We start from the raw sequence: 19,271 nt of genomic DNA on the forward strand, positions 1-19,271 counted from the left end.
TTGCAGCATTCCACAGTGCTCCTTTCATTTCATCCCCCGGGTATTTCTTCCTGAAGTTTGCATACAGATGTTTAACACAGAATCTGTGATCAACATTCTCATCCATTGCTGCCAGTGTAGGAACAAGTCCCTTAAAAAACAATCAATCCAGAAACAGTAAGGCTTAACAGTAACAATAAAAGTAGCCATAGAAGTAGGATTAATAAAATGCAAATATGGTAAAATAAGCACCTTTTGTTGATCAGAGATGAAGCACCATCTCTTGTTCTGAATACTGTTTAAGTCAAACAGTAACAAATCCAGAAACCAGTCCCAAGAGTCTTTTGTCTCTGCCTCCACAACTGCATAAGCTATAGGATACATCTGATTGTTACCATCCTTTCCAACTGCAGTTAAGAGTTGCCCACCATAAACACCTTTGAGAAAACACCCATCTAAACCAATTAGAGGTCTACATGTGGTGGCAAAAGCTCTTTTACATGCAGCTAGACATACATATATCCTCTCAAATACAGCTACACCAGCCCCTGCCATGGTTTTGATTACCACTGTGCTCCCTGGATTACTTCTTCTCAATTCTTCACCATAACTTCTGAGATGCTTGTATTGCTCTAAGGTTGCCCCTTCAATCATCTTCTGTGCCTTGACTCTAGCTCTAGATAACTGAAACCTACTCAGTCTCACACCCCACTTATTTTTAGCTTCCTCACCCAATGCTTTTAATTTCATGTGAGGGGTATGCCTTAGAAGGGGAACAAATTTCTTAGCAATAAAGGAAGGCCTTGCTTGTCTGTTTTTATTACTCAAGTAGCATGTGTGCTCATCCTTTAGTGTGACAATTTGCCAATAGCTATTATGTTCATACTTGGAAGCCCTCAAATAAAATGGACACCCTTCCTGACACTTGATTACAATCCTATTAGGTTCATTTTTTTAAAACACAATATCCTTCTTATTTTGCAGGGCATAGTCTCTCACAGCATCTCTAAACAAATTTGGATCAGTAAATACATGGCCAACCTCAAATTTGATCACAGAACTTTCACCTCCCACCTTGAATTTTGGAAATTTCCTCCTCCTTAGCTTCTCACAGTCCTCATCACTGTCATATGGACTTTCTAGGTCTTCAGAACTCTCATTCTCATTCTCATTCTCATCTTCAAAAAAAGAAACAACTTTGCTTGGGCAAACAGCAGGAGGAGCTTTGTAATTCACAGGAAGAACTTGACTCCAGTCATAGCCTTCTTCATAATCACTGTCATCAAGGCTAACTTCACTGTCATCCTCATCATCTGAATTACCAATGTAATCTTCATCTTCACTTGATAGCACAGGATCAGCATCAACTGGTACAGGTTCAACATCAACTGGCACAGGTTCAGCTTCAGGTTGAGCTGGCACAGGTTCAGCTTCAACTACCACAGGTTCACCATCAACTTGCACATGTTCAGCTTCAACTTCACTTTGAGGTTCAGGTTCAGGTGGGAGATGAGATATTGGTTGTGCATCACATTCAGGCTCAAGATAACTAGGTTGAGCAACAGAGCAAGAAACTATCTCTACCTCATCATACACCACATCATCATCAATTACCAGCTTATCTAAAGATCCAGGAACATCAGTGAGTTTCTCAATGTAGAAATTCACAATATCACTCCCACTGTGCTCATTCAAGAACCTCAACACATCTGCATCATCAACAAAGGGTCTCAAACCATTTTGAAGACCAAACCCAGGTTGAAGGTACCAGACTTTAAATGAGCTATAACCTAGACCCTTTGCAATACAGTTCAACCCAATTGAGTTTAGGGTATCAATATCACATGTTTCGAGCTTCTCACATTCCCCATCAATATATTCAGACCTAGGGTGAGTCACAAACTTCCCTCCATGAAATATATTCACAGGTACCTAGAAGCCAACAACCACAGTAAAGACCTTCAATAAATTAACATCACCAACATATTCTATATAGGAAACGACAGAGAAAAGGCCATAAAGGTACCTCGGAGGAGTGACCGAGTGGACCACAGCAGGAGCTACAGGGACCGTTTGCCTTGGATTCCCTTCGATAGAAGATCCTCGCCGTCCACGACCTCTCCCTCTCCATGCCACACGCACCATCTTTGGCTGAGCACCGTTGGATTCGAAGCTTGAAGAAAACCAGGAACTTCAGGGGTTGAAGCCGCACAAACCTCTCGATCTCTCTTCTGTTGCTTGCTAAGTTAGGAATTGAGGTGAAATTAGGGTAAAATTTGGGGGAATTGGGTTTGTGAATTGAGTGGGAAAATTCTGGGTCAAAAATTTAATGTTAAACTAAAAAAAAATTTCCACGTCAATTAATGAAAGGGCCTCCGTTTGGTCAACTAACGGAGCTTAACAGAAGGGGCTGGATCGCACGTTTTTGAAACGTTGGGGTGTCCGACCGCTACGTTTAAACACGGGGGGCCCCGATCGCTCATTTCTGATACATCAGGGGCCCAAAGTGGAATTAAGCCTTTATGTTATGTACACAGTTAAATTGGCTCACTAATAAATAAACGAAAAAAGAATCCATTAGGATCTGATCTCATATTGTTGAGTTGTGGGATTCTTTGTTAATTTGTTTACTCTACTCGTAGTAAACACCTTTAAATGACTCGTGAAAAAATTTAGATTAAATAAATCATCGTTCAATCACATTGAAGATAAACGAGTTATAATTTCTATATTTTATTTATTGATTTATTTATAAGAAAAATATTGGTCTATTGAATTATGAGTTAGTAATCAACAATCATTTAGATAACTCTTTTTCAAATAGGCCAATAATAAAAACATATGTGATATTTAGCACGACATTGCAAAGCACCATACCTTATTTTGTGTTTTAAAAATTCAAACAATACCTGATTGTGTTTAAAAAAAAGTATTAAGTCCAAAACTGAAAATTGTTTTGAAACTAAAAATCTAGTGGACCCATAATCACAAATCGAAATCATAACTATACCTAACAATATTGTACGAGAGTTTAGGGTAGGTAGAATTTGTTAGATGATAATAATTAAAAAAAAATCTATATTAGATTTTTATCCATGTAGAGCTATTAATGTGAGTGAGTAAAGTGCAATTCAGTAGCATCAAAAAAAAAAGAGTAGAGTAAAGTAAAACTCAGTAGCATGATTAGGGTGAAGGTAAAACTGTTTGACTAAGATTTTGCCTTTGAAATCACAGTTGTAATTGTACCACTTGAGTGTGTCTTTGTATCTAGTTGACTGAGATTTTGCCTTTGAAATCACAGTTGTACTTGTACCAATTGAGTTTGTCTTTGTATCTAGTTGAAGTACTTTCAACACAATGGAAGAAGCTCTCAGTTTTATTTTTGTGTTTTGCAGTGTATGCAAAAATTGGTTAGAGATAAATGAGAAATCAAAACACGAACTAGCTTACACTTTTATTGTGTGATTCCTAATAAAAATCAATCAAACTCAAAGAAAAGTTTTTAGAACAAAAAAAACCCAGAGCACGTCTAAAGCAGAAAAAAACTCATTTCTAAACATGACAAGTGAATTTATTTATTTCTAAAAATAAATAAGGATTTAATTTAATTTTTTAAAATTATATACATCCTCTCTCTCTATATATATATGTATCATTATCATTATATTATTAGAAAACTTGATAAAATAGATATAAAAAATTTGATATAAGTTTTGCTCTTTAAAAATAGTGATAGTAAGAAATTGAAGAGTTTCAATTTAATTGAAGAATCATATATATTTATTTGTCATATAAATTATAACGAGATCAAATAAACTATTTGTACAAAAAAATAATCAAATAAACTATGGATTAAGGTTTGTAAATTGTCAGATAGCCGATTAATTTCCGTAAAATCAGAAAATATATTTCAAATTGAATTAAAATTTAAAATGAACATAATTATTCCTCCAATGTGAGATCATAATATACCATCATGTACATCATAATTAAACTCATATATTGAATTGTATTTAGAATCGACTCTTACATTGATTTTTTTTTTTACATCGGAAAGATAAATTGCACACGTTAGATATCGATCTCTGGACTTTTCCTTACCCAATCCATATGTCCCCGAGCTCCTACCACTTAAGTTATCTACGAAAACACATTTACAAATTACACTGATTAGATCCTATAAAATTTGTGAAAATATTTATTAATAAAAGGCATGCTGGCTCCACATTAATGTTTTATAATTATAATTATAATAGAGAAAGAAAAAACATCAGATTATTCGAAGATGAAGATGCTTATCAAGAAAGAAAAAAAATCATAGATGAAGATATATCAAATCAAATCAAATCAAATCAAATCCCATAAAAAAATATGAAATTATATAAAAAAAGCCTATAAAACAATAAATAAAAAAAAAAAGAGAAACTGAGAAGGGTAAGTTAGAAAAGGAGAAGAAGGGTTTCAATTTCTCTCTTTTTCCGTTTGGGTGCAAATCTAGGTTTAGAGAGAGAAACACTGAGAGAACGAACGAACGAACTAGATAGAAAGAGAAAGAGACTCTCTATTTTGATCGCGGTGTTTCTATTTGAGGCGGAACCCTAGCCGGGACTGTGCGTGACGGCGGCGGCGGATCGGAGAGTAACCACCATGAGCGGCAAAGTCGGTGGCGCTGCGGGCCACAACAAGGCTTCACTCGCGGGGATCCCGCCGGCGAGTCGGAAGATGGTTCAGAGCTTGAAGGAAATAGTCAGTAACATCCCCGATAACGAGATCTACGCCACTCTCAAAGACTGTAACATGGACCCTAACGAAGCTGTTAGTCGCTTACTCTCACAAGGTACCGAGAACTCTCGAACTAGGGTTTTTCAATTTCAGCACTATGAATTCAATTTTTTCATTCCCTTTTGTAATCTCGTGTTTGCTAATCGTTTTTGTAGATCCTTTTCACGAGGTCAAGAGCAAACGAGAGAAGAAGAAAGAGGTATTATTATTTATTTTTTTGAAATTTAATTATGTCTTCAATCTCTGTGTAATTTATGTATTTGACATGTTTTTGTGGTTATTTTGATTCAGAGTAAGGATACAACAGATTCTAGGCCTCGCGGGGCGAATAATAATTCATCTAGTCGCGGCGGCGGTGGTGGTGTTAGAGGTGGTGCTGACCGTTATGCTGGGCGTGGGGGCGCGGCCCAGTTTAATAGTAGTGGTATGTGTGGAGGGTGGTTGTTGCTATTTTTGAATTATGTGAATTGAATTGATATGCTTTTGTTCTAACTTTGCTGTGGAGTTTATATATGAAGTTTGTTTTAGTTGTTTTTAAAATTTTGTATGCTGTGTTTGGGGATCAGATTCTGGTCTCCTGCAGGGAAAGCCTGCTTCGAGGAAGGAAAATGGAACGCCGGCTTATGGAGGAGGCTCGACGTTTTTTGCACCCAATGCGTGGGATAATAGTGCGAGCAGACAAGTACCATCCTACAGCCACAGGTATATTTTCCTTCTTCACACATGTAGTTAGATAGTAAAAGAACCGTGCTTGATTGAATTCGAATTAAATAAATTCTTTAGGATAGCGTGTGTGGCTTAGTTATTCTCAAGTGAGACTGAATCAGGCTACTTTTATATGGCATGAAATGCAATAGTATGATTTACAAATGTTAAAAATTGTGGCAGTGATTCTGCTGGTGTCAGTGATGGAGTATCTTCATCATTACAACATGGTGGAGTGCAATCTGCATGGGCGTTGAACCCGGGTCAAGTGTCAATGGCTGACATTGTCAAGATGGGTAGGCCACAGCCCAAGGCACCCGTGCATAACTCAGCAGCGTCAAATCACAATTTGAATTCATATCAAGGTCATGCTTCCAAGGTTTCAGAGAACACTAATGATCAAAGCTTTGCTGTTAATCCCAATGTTGAACAGAATGATGAATGGCCTTCTATTGAACACCAACCAGCTGTTTATGGCTCCTCGGTCGTTGATACGCATCCAAATACTGAGTACTACACGAACTCATCTAACTTTGGTGAAGCCAATCGGCAACTGAATAACCATGTTGATGAATTTGTACCTGAAGATAGTCCTGTTGAGAATCCAGACAATGTCGGATCTACTTCTGTACCTGTTCAAAGTGTACCTGAGGATAGTTCAGAAAGTGCATCTGCTTTTGATGGTAGCTTGTACAAGGACATAAATTCTTACCAATCTCATCGGCACCCTTTTGATAATAATGAAGGTGAAGAGGACGCCTTTTCATTTTACATGTCTTCTGCAGTTGTATCTCTTTTCTATTGAACATATATGCTTTCCATAAAATTTGTTTTAACTACTTGAGATAGAGTGATTATACCACCATATAAATATGCTTTAAAATCCTCCACTTTTCATGTTTTTTATGTCTATTTTGTACACTTTAAAGCACACATGCTAGATTTTGCCAGAAACACTTGACTACTTGAGTCATGGAAATGTCATAAGGCGATGTGCTTTTGATATCCCTTTCTCTAAGTCAATCCGATTTTTTCATGATTATCTTTATCACAATTATTTGTTCATTTTGTTTTTTCCCCCTCATCCTCCATATGTTTGAGTGTATTAGGAGCATTATTGTAATACTAATTATCTAATATATTCACACACCTGTATATGGTCTCTAATAGTTTAAATTCTTTAAAAAGTGTATTAATTAACTTAATACTGCTATTTGATTATCATGACAATACTCCATATGAGCCTACATACATACGGTCTGAGTCTTAATTTCTTTCAGCTGAAGATGGTACTTCATCGGTGGCTGCAAACTTAGAGCAGCTTAATTTACACAATGATGATCAAGGGACAGAACCAGAGGAGGAGAATCCTTCTGTAGTAATTCCAAATCACCTACTACTTCATACTCCAGAATGCTTAAATCTTAGCTTTGGAAGTTTTGGAGCTGTCAATGATGCTTCCCTTTCTGGATCTGGGCCACATGCTTCTAGGCCTTTGAAAAGTAACTTGGAGGATACATCTGGAGCAACCGATGTTGCAACAATTGGGTCCTCAGATGCCAGGTATGTACCTAGGAAATGGTATGCTTTATTGTGCATATTATAGTCATTCATAGTTCACTTAGTTGTATGTCTTAAATTTTTCTTGCAGAAATCCTGAGTATTATGGAGACGAGCATCTTACTACTACCTCAGATCGGAATATGGCTCACATAACCAACGTGGATGCTGGGGTTTATGAACATCCTTCCATTTCACAACCTGAGGGTTTAAAACCCGAACCCCCTGAAACTTCTCATGAAAATCAATATTCATTTCCTTCATCTTCACATGAGTTTACTTATGAAAATGCTCAACAGCCAGATGTGACATATCCTCATTCACAGACAAGCTCGCAGATCCAGAACCTGTCTCCCTTCTCTAGTGTAATGGTAATACATATAGTTGTTAGATTTTGGATGTGCATTATGTAATATATTTCAAAACTGCTTCTTACTTTGGGTCCTAAATTTATTAGAGCTCTATAACGATCTAATCAGATATTTTCTAATGTTTCAAATAGGGAATGGTTGGTGCTTTGATGCTATCCATTTTTAGAGAGTAAATGAAGCTTATTCTTTCCAAAAAATTGTGGTAGTAGAATCGTGGTGTATTGTAGAGTTACGAATTTCAGGATGGGTCTTATTACGGGTCTTCAATTAATCAGTTTTTTTTTTTTTTTTCTGGAACGAACTAATTAGAGACTAATGTTAATGCTAGGTGATAATTGGTTCTTTGCTTCTATACATTCCTAGAGAGTAAATCAAGTAGATGCTCTCTGTGAAATTGTGGTAGTTCTATAGTAGAATACTGGCTTAGAAAAATTTTAAAGTGTATTTTGTGAAGGAATTGAGAATTTCAGCATCAAATGCCTCCTCTTGGATATTTCATTCTTCTTGGTGTTGTGCTGTGTTCTTACTGTTCTTCTCTGTTGCATAGAATAAACCTGGTGTTTCTTTGATTTGTTGTATCTTACAATGTTGATACTTTGATAGGATCTGTCAATTCTGCTATCAAGATTTAACTTGTAGTGCCATTTTTTAGCAGGCATACACTACTTTGCCCAGTGCTCTGTTGGCTTCAACGGTTCAAACAGCAAGGGAGGACAACCCATACTCACCTTTCCCTGCAACTCAATCGATGCCTACGAAATATAGCAACATAGCTTCTTCAATTGGTGGTCCCTCTATAACCATGTCAGAGGTACACTTCTGCACTAGCATATTCAACCTTTTTTTGTTTATTAGCTTCTTTGAGTGGTTGAATCATAAATAAAACCTAGTATTATGGTTTGTAAAGTGTTTGATTATTCTCATCCAGAAGTGTTTTAGAATTCATTGGCACAATGTATTTAAGCCTTAAGGGCTGCTATTATATACCGATAAATTCTGGTTAACAGTGAAAAAAATTAACGACAACCACATCTGTTAAGGAAATGGAAATTTCTCCCTAGCTATTATGTTTATAGGTCAACTTTGGTGTTGTATGTGTATTACTTACATACCAACTGTTTACTTGAGCACCATGTGACATTATTTAAAATCCGAAGATGTCCTGATTGTTTTCATTCATGAATTATTGTCAGAAAAGGAAAATCCTTTTACATGTTTTGGTTTAAGCTACTTGAGTGATAACTGATTACTACCTTTATATGAGCTGATCTTTTGCTGATCAGTGTTTCCTATATGACATTGTATGAAGGAAAAAATGCTTGCAATCCTCTCTTTAACACTCCAATTTATTGGTTAAAGTTCATGTGGGGTCCACTAAAAACACGGAACCCACTTCTAATATAGTGGGCCCCACATGAATTTCTACCAATCAATGAGAGTGTTACTAGCATTTCAGAGGACATGTTAAATGAGGAAGGCTTTTGAACTTTTGTGCCAAGGTGTCAGAATTAACTTGACCTGTGGCCAATATAGTATGTGTTTGATTTAATCCATATTTTTCTGCAGTGCACTGCTTCCTGGTTGTATGCTAGTGATCTATCAGTAACATGCCTTATGTTGTTCCATGCATATATTGATTACAAGTAGTGATTAGATGATGAGCTATTACATATTTATACCAGTGTTAGTGTATTCTGAGTATATCAGTATCAAATATGGATATGGTAGTAAAGATGAACCACCGTTTTTTGGAGTATCCTTATTATGTAAAAAAAATTACCCGTATTTTTAAGGGTATACCAAACTGAATCTAAAAAATGTTATAGTTCATAAATGTCATGGGTAGTGGGTTCATCTGTATCTACAATGTTAGCTATTCATTACATTTGCAATGTGTGTTAAATTATATTTATTTTCACTCTTGTTTTTAAAGGGTATATACCCAATTGTGTCCAAGACATATTCTTAGAAGAAGTCATAGATGCGTCTGTATTAATATTGTTTAGTATTACATATATGCTCTGAGTAATTTGTGTCTTGATTGTATTGCTTTAGTGAGAGAGAACATAGGAGATCAGTCTTTTGATAATTTTTTTCATCAACATGCAGGCTCTAAGGGCAAACAACATTTCAGCGCCTCAACCTAATCCACAAGCTTTGCCTGGTGCCAATGTTGCCACTGGACCTTCACTTCCTCAACACCTTGCTGTCCATCCCTACGCCCAGCCTACTCTTCCTCCGGGACATTATCCTAACATGATAAGTTATCCATTTTTGCCTCAGAGCTATACCTACATGCCATCTGCGTTTCAGCAGGCTTTTGCTGGAAGTAGCACATACCACCAATCTTTGGCAGCTGTGCTTCCACAGTACAAAAACAGCATTTCTGTCAGCAGCTTGCCTCAGTCTGCTGCTGTTCCATCTGGATATGGTTTTGGAAGTTCCACCAGCATTCCTGGTGGAAACTATCCTTTAAATCCACCATCTGCCCCTACTAGCACAACCATTGGATATGATGATGTTATAAGCTCCCAGTACAAGGATGCCAATCACATGATTTCACTACAGCAGCAGCAGGTAGAAAGCACTTCATTTCAAAATGCTTCAACTGTTTCTAATTCTGTTACAATACAATATACAATGAAGAGAATGAACGAGGCTGATTGTCTTTTTTTTTTTCTTTTTTTGTGTCAGAATGAGAATTCTCCAATGTGGGTTCATGGGCCCGGCTCGCGAACAATGTCTGCAGTTCCTCCCAGCACCTATTACAGCTTCCAGGGACAGAATCAGCAACCGGCTGGGTTTCGACAAAACCAGCAGCCGTCCCAGCAGCAGCATTTCGGACAACTTGGGTACCCTAATTTCTACCATTCTCAGACTGGGATGTCTCTGGAACATCAGCAACAGCAGCAGCAGCAGAATGCTAGGGAGTCTCTTGCTGGTTCTCAGAGCCAACAACCTAAGCAGTCCCAACAAATTTGGCAAAACAGCTACTAATCGTAATCGCTCCCGGTTTTTAAGGGTCTTGATGTGAGCTTGATATTATCAGAGGCATTTCCACGGTCTAATTATCAAGTGTTTGGTCTGAAGCTGCCCCGTGGAAATTGTATTCTACATAATTATGCTCGTGATGTTTAACTTAGGTACTTAAGTTAAGTGTGTGCTGATTTGGTGTACTGCAAACAATACTCTTTTTTCCCATTAGGTTTTTCTCATCTGGTTATAGTGAAAAGTTTCTTGGATGTTACCTCTTTTAAGCTTGTCTGATATTGCTTCTTCTTTTCTTAGTCTTTTGATATGCATTCCACATAGCTAACAAATCATTCACCATCACCCGTATGAATCAATACTCAATAACATAATACCGTTTAGATTGTTTGATATGAAGATTTGCTCCTCTATTACTGAAAAATGCATTCATGCCGTTATTTTGATGTTTTTGTCCTATATCCACCTTTAATTTTTATAACTTACATGACCATTTTTGTTGATTTGGTCTTTGATTTTAAGATAATTAAACACACCCTTAGGATTATAATCTTGTTTGACTTTGAAGGATCAGGTTATTAGGATTTCCTACATCTCGAGTTTGAGCATATCTCACTCATTTTAGTTGGCAAATCTTTCAAAATAAAATATAGAATTATAATTGTTGTGAAACCATTAATATTTACAAATATTTATTATAATCATAACTGGTTTTTATTTTTTAAACACACCACTCATTTTAAAGATTTTTTTGTTCATTTTTCTAAAAAAAATACCGAATTCTATAATTTTTTTTATAGGCAAATGTTAGCTGTTGGTTTTGTTAGTAAATTAGCCCTTAACCTTTCACATTTTATACCCGACCCTTATGTCTCCTAACTCTTACCACTTGAGCTAACCTTCAAGTACACTCAATTCTATAAGTAGTCCTATGGCCTCCTCCCCCCATTACTGGGTCACTTGGCCTTTACTAAACTATCTTTCCAAGTATCCATCACAAAAATATTTTTCCTTCCGTACAGAACTTTAGTTTATTATCTCAGTTTTTTTTTTTTGAAAGATTATTATCTCAGTTTTAATAGCTTGGTTCCGTACAGAATTTTAGTATATTATCTCAGTTTTAATAGCTTGTAAACCAGGTATTCCTATGCTGCTTTGCTTTGAAAGCTACATCGATTATTATTGAAATATATCGGAATTTGACACTAAAGTAATTATTGCAATAATTCCTAATTAACTATGCTGCATTGCTTTGAAAGCTACATCGATTATTATTGAAATATATCGGAATTTGACACTAAAGTAATTATTGCAATAATTCCTAATTAACTAAATTTTTGATATTCTGCATTGCTTTCAATGACACCGTAAATAGCGATAGTTGAATAAAACAATCCCATGGCATGAGGCATATATGCAGTATGCTGCTTTGCTTTGAAAAGTACATCGATTATCATTGAAATTAATTAATACATCTGAATATTACACTGTTAACTATTGCAGTAATACCTATGATAAACTAAACATTTTCATATTCTGCATTGCTTTCACTCACAAGTCACACCACCGGCACCGTAAATATTCTGAAGTAAGAGGTTCACACCTACTTATCTCTCTTGTCTTTCTTTCTCATTTTAATTTGAGGTTGCCTAACTTACTTCAAGAGGTTATTTAACCTCATCTTGGCGGCCAATAATGTTTAAAATAAATAAGTTAGAAATTCTATAATTCTTTTTAAATAATCTTATTCGTCATCTAGAAATAATGTGATTAAATATGTGTGTAATTTAGATAACCAATTTTTAATTTAGGTTCTATACAATATTCCCCCTTACATCACACAATAAAAATCTATATATTCACACCCTAAATTCACCCACACTCAAGAGAGAATAAGAATAAAAATGTAATGATCAATGTGATAGGTTTTTTTATCAGCCAAACGATTATATTAAAGGAAGTATTAGGTGTACTTCAAACCAAAACAAACAAGAGAAATTAGTACAGTACAAAAATACAACAGGGAAAAAGAAAAGAAAGAGAACCAAAGAAGGCCAAAAACAGAGTCAAAGGCTATGTTTGGCATGCCATTTCAGCTAGCTTATAGCTTATTTAACTAGCTTAAAGCTTATCTGACTAGCTTAAAAGCTCTTCAAAAGTGTTTGGTGAATGAGCTTATTTCAGTAGCTTAAAGCTTTAAGCTATAAGCTATCTCAGGTAGCTTATAGCTTAAAGCTTATAGCTTATTAAATTTATTCTCATTTTTATCCTTATTATTTTATTAAAATTTCACCAATACCCTTATATGTTTATAAAAACACTAAACATATTTTCTCCTCACACTTACGTACGCAGTTTCCGCCACACATATGCGCACCATAAATATTAAAAATATTATATTAATAAAAATAAGTAAAAATTAATATTATATTTTTAAGATGATAAATAACTTGAGTTAATAAAAATATTTAAAATGATAATAATTTTAATATTAATATCATATAGATATTAATGTGAAAATAAAGTAATGTTAAATATAAAAATAATATACAAGTATGTCATTTTATGTCATTTTACAATTTCAGCTTGTTAAACAGCTAGTTTTACCAAACAATTTTATTTCAATCACGTAGCTTTTCAGCTTTCAGCTAGCTTATCAGCTTTCAGCTATCAGCTAGCTTATAAGCTTTCAGCTAGCTTTTCAGCTTTCAGCTAGCTTATCAGCTAAACATGCCAAACATAGCCAAAGAGGCACAAGAAAGGAGATGCCCCAGTAAGAGGGAGAGAGGAAGAGGAAATACGAGATATATATCTAAGCCTATGTTTTCGTACATTTACTTTTAATTTCTTTTTGATCTTATTTTCACCCACTTTCACTTTTTCACTCTTCTTTCCTCCCACATCTTATTATAGTATGCATGATTTAATAATGAAGAAAGCAACCACTTCTGACTTTTTGCGCCTATAAAATCCGAAGCAAAACGAAGCCAAGTACAAGGACGAGGTGCGCTTAATAAAACAGTTGTTATCATGAGGAACATGGAAAGCATGTTGAGTGACAAAGAAGTTCCAATTTCCCATGAGCTTGTGAAGAACATGAACGATCGAAAGACATCATGGACAAAGCTTGGTCGTGCCGATTCCCTCAATTTAGAGGCTGGACAGATTCGCTCAACCAAAACCCATGCACTTAAGGTCTCTCTACCCTCCAAACTTTTCATTTTTTCCCTGTTTTTTTATTTGTAATCACAAGTATCATCTATTAAGGTAATTTTGTTCGACCCGGATGTGGTAAATATTAAACATCTCCCCAATAGCGCGTTTACTAAAAATTAAACTTTCGACTTACTTCAAGACAACCAAACACTTTAACCATTGCAGCTCATTGGGTCTTTTTTCTCATTTTGTGATTATAGTTTAATTTTCATTGGTTGTTGTAGGTAAGAAACCATTTTTCTTTTCATGTTTTCACTTGTGTAAAGAGCTTGATATATAACTCAATAGAGTAAAGAATTTTATATATGTATTTAATCACATATCTCTACTTTTCATATTAAATATTTTTAAATTTTAATTTAATTATGATTGAATACATTGATTTATATAATTGGATGATCGTGTTAAACTTTTTTACACTGTCAGGGCATAGTAATTAAACTCTAAATTAGTTGTTAGTTTCAAATCTATAAAAAAATTATCCCCTATTGGAAAATTGAAAGAACTTATTGGTAAGTGTCAGATAATTCAATATGGACATTAAATGTTAAGCATAAACTTGAAAAGATTATTGAATGCTTCAGAAATATTAGAAAGTGACTTATATTAAGGACATGAAAAATTTAAATAATTTTTTAACATGTTATTTATAATATGCTCCTTATATGGACATTAATAGTTTTTTTTTGAAACAACCATGATTAGTCATAAAACAATAAAAAATATTGAAATGAAAAATAAAAGTTTTAAATTCATGATATATGGAATGTTATTATTATTTTTGTCAAATGTAAAACCTAATTGTGTTGATTAAAATTTTTTAGTTTATTTTTTATTGATTCTTTTTCATGAATAAGTCATCTCTATATTAGCTACTTTTATAAATTCTTACTTAGATTTCTGACATGTCCCACGTTTATATAAATATCATTTTATTGTCCTTCCTTCTTCCCCTAGACTTCAACAAAAGGATGATCATTTATACTTTTTACATCAAATTTTTCATGTGTAACAGGCAAGTTGGGTGAGGACATTGAGTTTAGCATTTCAAAGCATAGGGATCATATATGGGGACATAGGAACTTCTCCCTTATATGTGTATGATAGCACCTTCACTGATGGCATCGACAACACTCATGACCTTCTTGGATGCTTGTCACTCATCATCTATACCATTGCACTCGTTCCCCTTGTTAAGTATATCCTCATTGTTTTGTGGGCCAACGACAATGGTGATGGTATGTACTTCATACACAATATAATATGCATCATGTCATTTTTTCCTCGGTTTCTTTTTTAAAATTTTATTATCCTTTAATTTTGTTCTCTATGCTCAAGGAAGTTTTAGATAAATCATAATTAAACGAGAATAGTTTTGATACATTCACATCCCATTTTTACTCACTTCCATCTTTTATTTATAGCTTTTTTTTTCTATCACATAAACATTCTATCTCTCATTTCTCTTCTTGGTGTAGCTTGAATTGGAATAAGTAAAAAACTTTATTCAAAGGAAAATGTTTGGTGAACTCTCAAATTATGTAGATGACTGAAGTGAAATTGAAGACAAGAGAGATAAGTAATAAATGAATATATGATGTTATGTGATAAGAGAAAAAATGGTGGAGGGTGTTGGGTGGTAGTGGCAATGATGGTGGTAGTCAATGGAGGTTTTACATGAAAATGATGGGATAAATATGTTACATGTAATTAAAATAAAAGATCATAATCACAAAACTATTTTTTTTGGATTAAAAAATATATTGAAATCATTTTATAATTAAGTAAAAAATAAATTCAACTCCATTTTTTTCTGAACACATTTTATTTTAAAATTTACATTTGAGAAACCAAAAGCTGAAAACTCACGACCACCCTGAACACGTGTTCGACAAATCTGTATACATCTTGACTCTAAATTAAAGACAGGAATATCTACCCCACTTATTTTAGTGTTGCCTATGTATATAAGAAAATCTCTCTTTTACCTTTTGTCTTGTAACAAAAAAAAATGTCTCTTTAAATTTAATTGTGTATATTTTTTAATGGACACTTGAGGTTAGGTGGTACATTTGCATTGTACTCTTTGATTTGCCGATACTCGAAGGTGAGCTTAATTCCAAATCAGCAACCAGAGGACAGAGAACTTTCTCATTACAAACTAGACACACTTCATTCCAACCAATCAAAGAGGGCACAAAAGATTAAGCACAAGCTAGAGAATAGTAGATTCGCTCAACTTATGCTTTTCCTTGTTACTATCATGGCAACCTCTATGGTCATTGGAGATGGTATTCTCACACCATCCATTTCAGGTGAAATAATTTAAATGGATCATAATAAACTACTACTATGACTCTATGAGTCAAAATTAAGGAAGCTTTAACTGTTGTTAACATATATTGCCTATATTTGCATGCTATGCAGTACTTTCAGCAGTTGGTGGCATAAAAAATCGGAGCTCATCACTTGGCCAAGGTATAATGTGTTAACTTGCAATTATCAGCACATTTGGGATCAACTTCTATTTCCTCGGATCAATTCTGACAGCTAGAAGCCAACTTCTCCTTGGAATTGATTTTGGCTTTAACATCAATTTGTCGAAGAATTTTCAAACATGCATCGATCAACTTCTATTTTTTTCCTCAGAATTAACTCTGGCTTTCGAAAGCTACTTACATAAATTTCTCACCAAAATTGATATTGATTTTAGAATCAATTGTAGAACGGTTTACAAGTAGTGCACAATAGATTCTAATTATGGATATTGTGACACTTATATCCAGGTGCTGTTGTTGGGATCTCAATAGCGATCCTAATAGTTCTCTTCTCTATCCAGAGATTTGGCACTGATAAAGTGGGATTTGCATTTGCCCCTATGGTCATGGTATGGTTTATATTCATCGGAGGCATAGGTCTTTACAATTTGTTCAAATATGACATTGGTGTATTGCGAGCTTTCAATCCAAAGTACATAGTAGATTACATGAAAAGGAATGGTAAAAAAGGATGGATTTCTCTTGGTGGAATTTTCCTCTGCATCACAGGTGAGTGGGGCATATTATCATAAAGTGTTATGCTATTATTTATATCTATACATCTAATTATGTTTTGTTTGCTTCTAAACATTTTCATGAACCAGGGACTGAGGCCATGTTTGCAGACTTGGGTCACTTCAATGTGCGTGCAGTTCAAGTAAGTAATAAATCAAGTATCATGCTCTCTAGTGTATTATAAATACATGTTGTTTTATACACTTTAAGATGTTTTTCATTTTGCTATATATTGCAGATTAGTTTCTCTTTTGTTACATTTCCTGCACTATTATGTGCATATAGTGGACAAGCAGCATATCTTAGGAAGTTCCCTGAAGAAATTGGGAATACTTTTTATAGCTCAATACCTGGTAAGTTGTAAGGAAAACTAATGCTAGCTCTTGATGTTAATTTAATCACAAAAATCTTGAAATGACTAATGTAGAAAAACATTAAATGCATATTTGGTTTCAAGATTTACTCACAATTCAAGACACATTTACTCAGAAGCGAAGGCTTATAGCTTCTGATCATAACAGATTTGGGAGCACTTCACTGTTGAACCATTAATTAGTTTTTAACATAATTCCAATCACATGCAGATCCAATATTTTGGCCAACATTTGTGGTGGCTGTTGCTGCTGCTATCATTGCAAGCCAGGCTATGATTTCAGGAGCATATTCCATTATTCAACAGTCTCAAAGTTTGGGATGCTTCCCTAGTGTTAAGGTCATACATACCTCTGCCAAGTACGAAGGACAAGTTTACATACCTGAGGTCAACTACATTCTTATGATAGCTTGTGTCATTGTATGTGCTGCCTTTAGAACCACAGATAACATTGGTCATGCATATGGTATGTTTACAAGAACCTCGACCAAATATTGTATAATAATAGCACGAATTTTGATTTACTGCCTGATGAGTTTTCCTAAATTCACTGTAGTTACAGCTCTATAAGACTATAATAGTTTGATCAAGATCATAATTCAGACGACTTCAATTTAAAGAGACTGATTATGATCTGAAATTTGGTTTTAATTTGAACCGACTAATCCGGATCAGACAGCTACAAAGCTGTGACTGCAATGAATTTTGAAAAATGTGACCCCGGGGAAGTCAGATCCATAATAACACATGGAAAAAAATTGTTACTTTTCATTACAGGAATTGCTGTGTGCATGGTAATGCTGATCACAACAATCATGGTTGCTCTTATAATGCTTGTTATATGGAAGACAAACATATTGTGGATTGCTCTTTTCGTTCTGGTGTTCAGTTCAGTGGAGATTGTGTATCTATCATCCATGCTGACTAAATTTGTTCAAGGAGGCTTTTTCCCTTTGGTACTTTCTCTGTTCCTAATGTGCATTATGGGAATTTGGCACTACACACACAGAAAGAGGTACATGTTTGAGCTCAAGAACAAGGTTTCTAGTGAATATGTAAGAGAAATAGTCAGCAAACAAGTTATATCTAGAATTCCTGGGGTATCACTTATATACTCAGAACTAGTTGAGGGAGTTCCTCCAATTTTTGCTCATATTGTTGCCAACATACCTCACATCCACTCTGTTGTAGTGTTTGTTTCCATGAAATCCATTCCTATTAGCAAAGTTGCATTGGATGAGAGATTTCTCTTCAGACAAGTTCAGCCAAAAGAGTATCGAATATTTCGTTGTGTTGTGAGGTATGGCTATAAAGATGTGATTGGAGAACAAAAGGAGTTCGAGCAACAATTAGCTGAACAACTGAAAGAATTTATTCGCCATCAAAATTTTATTTCTGTGACTGAGGGAATGGTAGGAGATGATGTTGAATTAACAGATCACAACTTGCTAGTGAGTAGTAGCAAGCGACAATCAAACAGTGATCATATTTTGAAGGATGGTAAATGTTCTTCATCTTCTAATAGAATAATGCCAACACCTTTATATCAAGGAGGGGAAAATCAAGAGGTGCAGTGTCAATCTAGTGAGCAAAATCCAAAGTCTAGGGCTTCATCAGATTCTATTAAGTCATTTGGAATTGCTAGTAGAGTCTCTAATCAACATGTTCAAGGAGTAGAAGAGGAGATAGCTTTTGTGCAGAGAGCAATGGAGAAAAATGTGGTGTACATGCTGGGAGAAGCTGAAGTGGTGGTGGAGCCCAACTCATCCATACTTAAGAAGATAGTTGTCAATCATATTTATAATTTCTTGAGGAGAAACTTCAGGCATGGAGAGAATCTAATGGCAATCCCACGTTCTAAGCTTCTCAGGGTTGGGATGACATATGAGATATGACAATACAGTATGAGAGACTCTTAGTGGGGAATAATTCTCAGTGGAGGATAATTAATAGTGAATATAGATGTGTGCTATTGGGTTTGAATGTGGAATTTCTTCTTGGTTTGCTATATGTAATCTTTTTATAGTTCCTCACTGATCAGTTGTTGATGGTTTGGCTTCACACAGGATAGGGTGTGTGATTTTAGAGTGTTTGGAAAGATTTTTCTTCATGTATATTTGGATGTTGTCATTATTGCCCTGAGCTGAATAATATGCAATATTTTATTAAATTTATAAAAAAAATGTAATTATATGACATACATTATTTCCCTCAACATATGCAATATTTTATACTAATAGTGTA

At 34.9% G+C, this 19,271-nt stretch overlaps 2 protein-coding genes across 3 annotated transcripts; both read left to right on the forward strand.

The window, feature by feature from the left end:
- The first annotated feature begins 4,433 nt into the window (after positions 1-4,433).
- Positions 4,434-10,654, forward strand: LOC130710283 (uncharacterized). 2 transcript variants are annotated; one of them, XM_057559487.1, is made up of 10 exons: positions 4,434-4,816; positions 4,917-4,960; positions 5,053-5,185; positions 5,328-5,463; positions 5,650-6,212; positions 6,747-7,029; positions 7,118-7,397; positions 8,053-8,208; positions 9,507-9,974; positions 10,092-10,654. In XM_057559487.1, the coding sequence occupies exons 1-10, from the start codon at positions 4,627-4,629 to the stop codon at positions 10,392-10,394; spliced, it is 2,556 nt and encodes an 851-aa protein (XP_057415470.1). In that variant the 5' UTR covers positions 4,434-4,626; the 3' UTR covers positions 10,395-10,654. The 2 variants fall into 2 exon arrangements, with proteins under 2 accessions (XP_057415470.1, XP_057415469.1); XM_057559486.1 differs by having other exon boundaries at positions 4,435-4,816; positions 8,050-8,208.
- Positions 10,655-13,369: 2,715 nt separating this feature from the next.
- Positions 13,370-19,197, forward strand: LOC130709911 (potassium transporter 5). The gene is made up of 9 exons (XM_057559041.1): positions 13,370-13,580; positions 14,617-14,839; positions 15,665-15,916; positions 16,029-16,079; positions 16,388-16,648; positions 16,744-16,796; positions 16,893-17,007; positions 17,239-17,493; positions 17,805-19,197. Exons 1-9 carry the CDS (start codon positions 13,416-13,418, stop codon positions 18,920-18,922), a joined length of 2,493 nt encoding a protein of 830 aa, XP_057415024.1. The 5' UTR covers positions 13,370-13,415; the 3' UTR covers positions 18,923-19,197.
- The last annotated feature ends 74 nt before the right edge of the window (positions 19,198-19,271 follow it).

The sequence above is a fragment of the Lotus japonicus genome, chromosome 4 (assembly GCF_012489685.1).
Source record: "Lotus japonicus ecotype B-129 chromosome 4, LjGifu_v1.2".
NCBI lineage: Eukaryota > Viridiplantae > Streptophyta > Magnoliopsida > Fabales > Fabaceae > Lotus > Lotus japonicus.

Excerpts from the sequence above, each read along its gene's own strand:
- LOC130709911 (XM_057559041.1), top strand. The coding sequence starts at position 13,416 with ATGAGGAACATGGAAAGCATGTTGAGTGACAAAGAAGTTCCAATTTCC. Across the intron at positions 13,581-14,616 it reads CCAAAACCCATGCACTTAAG|GCAAGTTGGGTGAGGACATT; the intron begins GTCTCTCTACCC and ends CATGTGTAACAG. Across the intron at positions 15,917-16,028 it reads TCTCACACCATCCATTTCAG|TACTTTCAGCAGTTGGTGGC; the intron begins GTGAAATAATTT and ends CATGCTATGCAG.
- LOC130710283 (XM_057559486.1), top strand. The coding sequence starts at position 4,627 with ATGAGCGGCAAAGTCGGTGGCGCTGCGGGCCACAACAAGGCTTCACTC. Across the intron at positions 4,817-4,916 it reads TAGTCGCTTACTCTCACAAG|ATCCTTTTCACGAGGTCAAG; the intron begins GTACCGAGAACT and ends TCGTTTTTGTAG. Across the intron at positions 4,961-5,052 it reads AACGAGAGAAGAAGAAAGAG|AGTAAGGATACAACAGATTC; the intron begins GTATTATTATTT and ends ATTTTGATTCAG.